General features: G+C 41.5%; 1 protein-coding gene across 1 annotated transcript in view; it reads left to right on the top strand.

Moving 5' to 3' along the window:
* The window catches only part of LOC135760640 (uncharacterized), a 7872-nt gene extending 2511 nt beyond the window's left edge, over positions 1 to 5361 (top strand). The window contains exons 2-10 of the mRNA XM_065274717.2: positions 1 to 117; positions 280 to 439; positions 584 to 777; positions 1021 to 1213; positions 1297 to 2048; positions 2155 to 2272; positions 2525 to 2749; positions 3165 to 3335; positions 4194 to 5361. The exon at positions 1 to 117 is cut by the window's left edge and continues 228 nt beyond it. Of these exons, the coding sequence (XP_065130789.1) occupies positions 1 to 117; positions 280 to 439; positions 584 to 777; positions 1021 to 1213; positions 1297 to 2048; positions 2155 to 2272; positions 2525 to 2749; positions 3165 to 3335; positions 4194 to 4948 (2685 nt within the window). The 3' untranslated portion in view covers positions 4949 to 5361. The remainder of the gene's footprint in view (positions 118 to 279; positions 440 to 583; positions 778 to 1020; positions 1214 to 1296; positions 2049 to 2154; positions 2273 to 2524; positions 2750 to 3164; positions 3336 to 4193) is intronic.
* Positions 5362 to 6639: the final 1278 nt, after the last annotated feature.

Here is a 6639-nt window from a genome sequence, read left to right as displayed (position 1 = left end):
GCTTTGACGGAGCAGATACAAGTAGCTTCCATAAGATGGACTCCAGAAAGGGTTGGTGATCTAGAGAATGAGAGGAGCATTCTGCAGGAGTCATTAGAGAATGTGAAAAAACTGAAAGTGAGTAGCCTACTACTTCAGAAACATTTAAAGTGGAATAATCAGCACCATTTCATAATGATGCCTGTTGAGTGTAATGTGTTGCTGTTCACTACAGCTTAAAGTTGATGCTATTTAATACCTGATGTGGTATTAAGCATTTGTACTATTTTTCCATTACAGGCAGCTGAGACACCGTACACCAGACAGTGTTTGAAACAAGCTGTGAAAAGGAAGGCAGACCAGATTGCGGAAGATGAACGCATTAAGAAGAGGGCACGAGGCGCGGGTCACAAAACCATGATGGATGAGGAGGATGAGAAGTGGTTGGCTAAGTGTATAGGTAAGTAAATTTAAATGCATATTTGTTTTCTTTAATAAATGTAAACCCTTAACATTATACTGTTTTTATAGTGAACTATGGCTATTGAAAGCTAGTAATGGAACACTTGGCAACCAGGATTTTTGTATTCTCTGCTATTTTCAGAGGACAAAACTACAGTTCATGGTCGTCGGCATGAAAGCGTACTCTACACCCATCATAGAGTGAAGTCCCGGGATCTGCTGAAACTGGCAAACTACAGAAGGCTGAGACTAGGTCTGCCGTTGATTCGTGCTGTGTCCACAGTGAATAGCAGAGCAAGAGCAAGACGTCTGAAATCCCTTCAGAGCAGGAGACATGTAGGTCTCAATATACATTTCTAGGGCTTTATTATGTGCTCATTTGACTGTTTCCAGCAAGTCAGTGTGTATAGGTGACTGACTGTATGTGTGTTTATGTGGGTTAGCACATGTGATGTTTGAGTACTGAAAACTTAAATTGATTTAAATTGGTGTATGTCAGTATTTTTCTTTAAACTATGTAATGGTTAATTCTTTACAGATAAATATGATAGTATATTTTTGTTTTAATGTTTTCTTCAGAAGGGTTTAGGACTCTGGTGCTCAAAGAAACCTCCAAAAACAGAGGAAAGAGATAACGAATGCACGCACCATCAGAGGAAACACGTTTCTCTTGCCAAAGAGCATCTGTTTGGAGTGGAGGCTGGAGAAAGGAGAAAGTTTGCTGTGGCCATCAGCATGGATGACAAGGCTTACCTTCGGCCTGGAACCTCAGGTTTGTTGCCATGTTGAAACGATATTATTAATGTGCACCATTGTAAATGGGTTGGTGAATCACACAACTATTTATATTTTCAGAGGGATTTCATGGGTCAAGAAGACAATCGGTTCTCCAACCCACAGATGATCAGGCTGCAAAAAGGCTACCAGTTCATGATTTCCCAGAGCCTTCCATGTACATCACACCCTCTGCTTTCCGTCTGCTCAAGAAAGAACCTTCTCAATTTGAAGCCACTACCTTGGTATCTTCAGATGATTCCAGTATGGCAGTAGTCCACCCAAAGGCCTACATCGGGACTCATGGGACAACTTGGGCCTCCAATTATATGCGTCTCAGGAGGGAGTTCCCGGATGATTTTGAGGTTCCTGGTACAGCGGTCCTTAAGGATGTGAGAAAGCTCTTCTGTCGGACCAGAGATGCCACAAAATACTTCCTTGACACCGCAATGGAAGCTGATGTAAAGTGTGTTACAGAGGGACCAGACTGCCCTTTCCGCTCATACACTAACCTGCAATTGAAGTCATTCAAACAGCAACTGGAACAAGGCACACAGGACTGGTTTCAAGTCAAAGACTCTCTGTCTGCTGCTTACGTAGCATTAGGGAGTGAGGTCATTAGTCAGGTATCTGGTGTTGTGACTGCAGTTGAGAATGCTGTAGCGACACTGGCTTCCAGTTCAAAAAAGAATGTGTGGGACTGCTACAAGCCATTAATTAAGGCCTGTCAAGATTTGCTGAAACATCTGGATATCACCCCAATGCCCATGGTTTGTCCACAGATCATTGAGCTGACAGATGCTGGACCTGGAGTTGGTGTTTCAAATTTTGAGGTATGTTTTTTTTTTTAAGTCAACAGACTACAGAAATATTTATTTCATGTTTTCTCTGTCTGAAAATGTGCTCAGTACAAATATTGACAGTTTGAAAGTCTTTCAGGTACGTTTCAGAGCAGCAGAAAAAATCCGGATTCATTCAACGGACCTATTGTGTCGAATTCACAGAGCTCGGGAGGATTCTGGGCAAAATGAAGCTGAAAGGCTGAATGCTTGCCTGGGTAAATGTGCAATAGTCATATCCTACAAAACTCATTTCATCCTGATGGACCTTTCAAGAAACAGAAACTTGTTGTCTTTACTCAGCCAGCCCTTCACAAATTTCCTTTACAAACAGTTCATGCTCCCTGAGACCAAGGGGAAATTCATTGTTTGTGGATGAAAAGAGGCGTAGTGGGCAGAGAAGGGTAGAGGGAATAAAAGTACATTTGTGAGTGAACATTGGCTAATTATCTTTTAATTGTTCATTTCAGGTGAAGCGATATGTGATGGAGGTACAATCCAGTGGCAGATCTTTTCTGAGACCCATGGCTTAACAGAAACTGAGATATCCACAATGACCAGATTAGTCCTTGAGGATCATGCACAGAAGATGATGGAAAACAATGCTTGGGCTGTGGCAGAAGAAGTCAGACTCAGAATTGACCAGTCACCTGCCCCAGCAGGATTTACCAGAGCGTTAACTGTGGAAAAAACAGGTATGGGGTTCATTAATTCCAATTTCTGCAATTTCTTCCAAAAGGAAAATAAACCTTTGAGGTATACTGCGCTTCAACCTTGATTCACAGATGAGTTTGGTGCTCACTATTGAGCAATAAAGTAATAATAGCTCAAACAGTAGAGCATTGGTGTTTGTAACGCCAAGGTCATGGGTTCAATTCCCAGGGAAAGGAAGAACGATAAGAACGTAAAAAAGTGTACATTGAAATGCAGTGTAAGTCGCTTTGGATAAAAGCATCTGCCAAATGCGTAAATGTAAATCCTGTGCTTTTCAGCTCACTGACTTCCAAAGTAAAAGTCTGGGGCACTCTGCAACAATCTGCTATTCATTCATGCCCCAGATGTATTGACTGTGAGAAGTAAATGACCAATATGTGTGTACATCTTTTTCAGAACTACAGTTCTTCTACAACCGTGAGTTTCTACAGCGGTACATGACAAGTGGCAAGACCCAGAGATCATCTGTTCCAGGCCATAATTACTTTCAGAAGATAGAAAGCTTCATTGACAGACATTTTGAGATTGGTGAACTGTACATGGAGTTCCTCAAGGGAAGTTGCAAAGGTGAGTTTACTGCATTTCATATGGCTGAATGTTGCCATTCCATTGTTAAGGGACCAGAAGTGGCAGTTTATTTACTGCCAAATGCATATCTAACATTGCAACTAGAAACCAACTAGAAAAGGCATATTTTGGAACGTCTATATTGTCATAATGAAAATAGATTGTTAAATCTGACCCACGTCTATGTGCTGCAGCATCTTCCAATCCCTGTCTCTTGTTTGCTATCACTTTCTCTCGCACTATTTACAATCTTGGAGGAAAAATCTATTTGTTTTTAACTCTTTCCCCGCCAGCATTTTTTAAAGTTGCCAGCCAGCGCCAGCATATTTCATGATTTTCACAAAAGTTTAATACCTTCCAGAAAATGTTCTTCTTTAAATATATAAACATACAATATATCCAATTAAAGAACAGACCCTCTGCTTTCAAACAAAAACGTTTCATCCTACCTTGCTTAGTTCTTTTGTAATCTCCTCTCAAATATGGGTAGGTTTCTTCAAAAACACCAAATTTTGAGCAAAAAGCTGAGATAATTCCATTTTTATGAAGGACTTTTGATAGAGAACCAATTCAGAGTGATCTTTAAAACATACACTGAGCTCTTTCTCTCACGTGAGGCGTTACTGCCGGGTTGTAGAAGTTGCGGAAGATTGCCTGGTGGATAATAGCGGTATTGCGGAAATGCTCGTCAATTAAGAGAAAACGCTTCCCTGCCAATGACGAGATGACAAAGATTTATTTTACATCTTAAAAAGGTCTTGTGGAATGTCCCCTTTAAGTCAGATGGAAAACACACAGTAGGACATGAGTTTTGTAAAGAGAATGTTATACTGACATTTGCTTTTCCCCAATCCTCAGGGTCAGGGTCTCTCTGTGACTTCTGCTCTTCAAATCCCCTCTCTGGACCACCAATTACAAGGATCCCTAAACCTTATCCAGACCACCAACAACTGCCAGCTCTAAAGTACTGCCCTTACAACAGAACCCCAGTTGATGGTCGACTGCCAGATGACTTTCAACCGCGTGCTCAACTCAAGAAAGCTGTTTTACACAGGGATGTCCAGCTAGACAATCCAATTTCCATCTCAGAATTTGCCCAGAAGTATGTGGTCGATGAGCGTTGTGTACGTGAATATGTGCAGCACATAAAACGTATGGACTTGATGAAAGCCAAGCGATCTGCTGAAATAGATGACAGAAAAGTGCAGTCAAATGCTAAAAAATATGATGACTATGACTGGAAGGAACTATACAGGCAGGGTCAGTTATCCAAACTGCGTGTTTCAGACTTGGACAAGTATTTGTCCAAACATGGTTTGCAGCAGACTTGCAGGAAGAGCATCAAGCTAGAGATGGTGGGAGCTCACATTGGCAAAACTGTGTGTTCAAGTGTGCTTTGTGATCTTGCAGCTCTTCCAACCGATGACCCGGCCTCAGACACTGAGTCAGAGTTAGACTTATCTAGTGACGAGAGTGAAGATGATGTAGTTTTAGAGGTTGGTGACAGTGATGCTGCTGATGTTGACCGTGATGTTGGAGAAAATGAGCCAAATGTATCAAGATTTGGTAGACTGCGGCAGAAAGTAGTGAACAAAGATTATATCTTCTTCTAAGGTTTTTTTTGAGACTTCTTATAACGCCCTCAATTTAAAAAAAATGATGTTATATTTAGGGTGCTCTAAGCGATCTTGCACATTTTTTAGGCCAAAACATTTTTTTCCACATACCGGAAACATCTCCTCACTATCACAAAACATAACAGACTGTTCCAGCCAATAACTGACAAGAATGATGTGGGGTGGGGTTTGGAGAGTTATTGTGCGGATGAGAAGGGGGAGGGTCTAGCTAGCTAACAAGAGGTTACGCCAACCAAGATAGCATGGAGCACCTTTGAAGAATTGTGCACTAATGTTGTATTGTACGTACCTGCTGTGTTTGTCAACACATTTGTCTTTTTGTCTCTCTTTCTACAGATTTTTCCCAGACATGCATAACCTCTTAATAAAACTATATGTTTTACTGCACTGCTGTTTCCCAACAGTTATTTGAGCTGTATGAGATATTTAACACTTGCTGAGTATTAATGTTTGTAGGCTATTTTTGCTTCATTTTTACAAGACTGTGTAAACCAGAACATGTGTCCCCATCTGCACTGTCCCTATACATTCACAAACTAAAACATATTTGTACAGTAGATAAAAGCCTGCTAGGTTCTGGCAGAATATGTGTAAGCTTATGGAGGAGCAATGGTACTCTTTGTTATTTTTTCATTGTGAAGCCAGGCTTTCCATCTCTGATTACCAGATGTATAGACATAAGGAGCGGACCATATTTATGGCATACAAAGAAATTCTCATGCTGTCACAAGTCTCACAACAGAAAGTGATGAGGGCTCTTACACAACTAAAGGATAAAGCATACAGATGCATGACATCTGGATTTAATTAACCATTTGTGCAAAAAGGTGACCGGTGAACAAAAGAACACTTTGTCTGTTAGACCATCTTCATTTTAAATATCACAAAAAGATACATTTAATAACAATGAACATTGCTTTGGGTTCTTCTGGTTACCCTCTCATTTTGTCAACTCTAAATATAAAGTGCAGCACTGTAAACAGTGTATCATTCAAATGAACAAGAAAACAACTGCTGAAACATGACAACTTGAATTCAGAGTGCTTTGATTAACTGTTCTACTTCCTCTGCAAAGCAACCTACTGAAAGTAGGTGGGATAATTCTACAGTGCTCTCTGCATTCTCAAATACCTCTCTGTCCAGTTCTGCCATACCAAGCTGTGGCAAGCCTGTAGCAGAGGGAGCATACATGTTCCGGTGAGTCTGGCCCCCAAGGCTGCGGAAAAGAGCTGCAGCCCTTTCAAAGAAGGGGCAGTCTTCAGACTCGCACTCTCCTATACATGTTGCATGGTAACTGAGATGTGCCACCTGGTAGCCTTGTCTACCTGTCTTGCTGAGGTTGGCCAGGATCATGTCATGAGCTTCTGTAGTGATGTTCAACCTTTTCAGCAGACTGTAGAGGAGAGTGCCTTGCTGGTGGTTCAGCGCAGCCACAGCGCCTACGTTCACCTGCTGAACACCAGGGTCAGACGCTTCCGGAAAAATGGCCTTGATCAATATCTTTTCCTGTTTCTCCCTCCGCAGAGCCTTCTTCCTCTCTGCCTTCTTCTTGGCTTGCTTTTTCATTCTTTTCTCTCGAGATGGATCCCTGTCATCAGAGCTGAAGAAGGTCTTGAGTCTCTGCAGTGCAGCCTCCAACCTTGACCGGTCAGTTTCGGCACAGGAAA

Source organism: Paramisgurnus dabryanus, chromosome 1, assembly GCF_030506205.2.
Source record: "Paramisgurnus dabryanus chromosome 1, PD_genome_1.1, whole genome shotgun sequence".
Classification (NCBI taxonomy): domain Eukaryota; kingdom Metazoa; phylum Chordata; class Actinopteri; order Cypriniformes; family Cobitidae; genus Paramisgurnus; species Paramisgurnus dabryanus.
The sequence above is the reverse complement of the archived record's forward strand: the minus strand, read 5'-3'. Positions and strand labels throughout refer to the sequence as shown.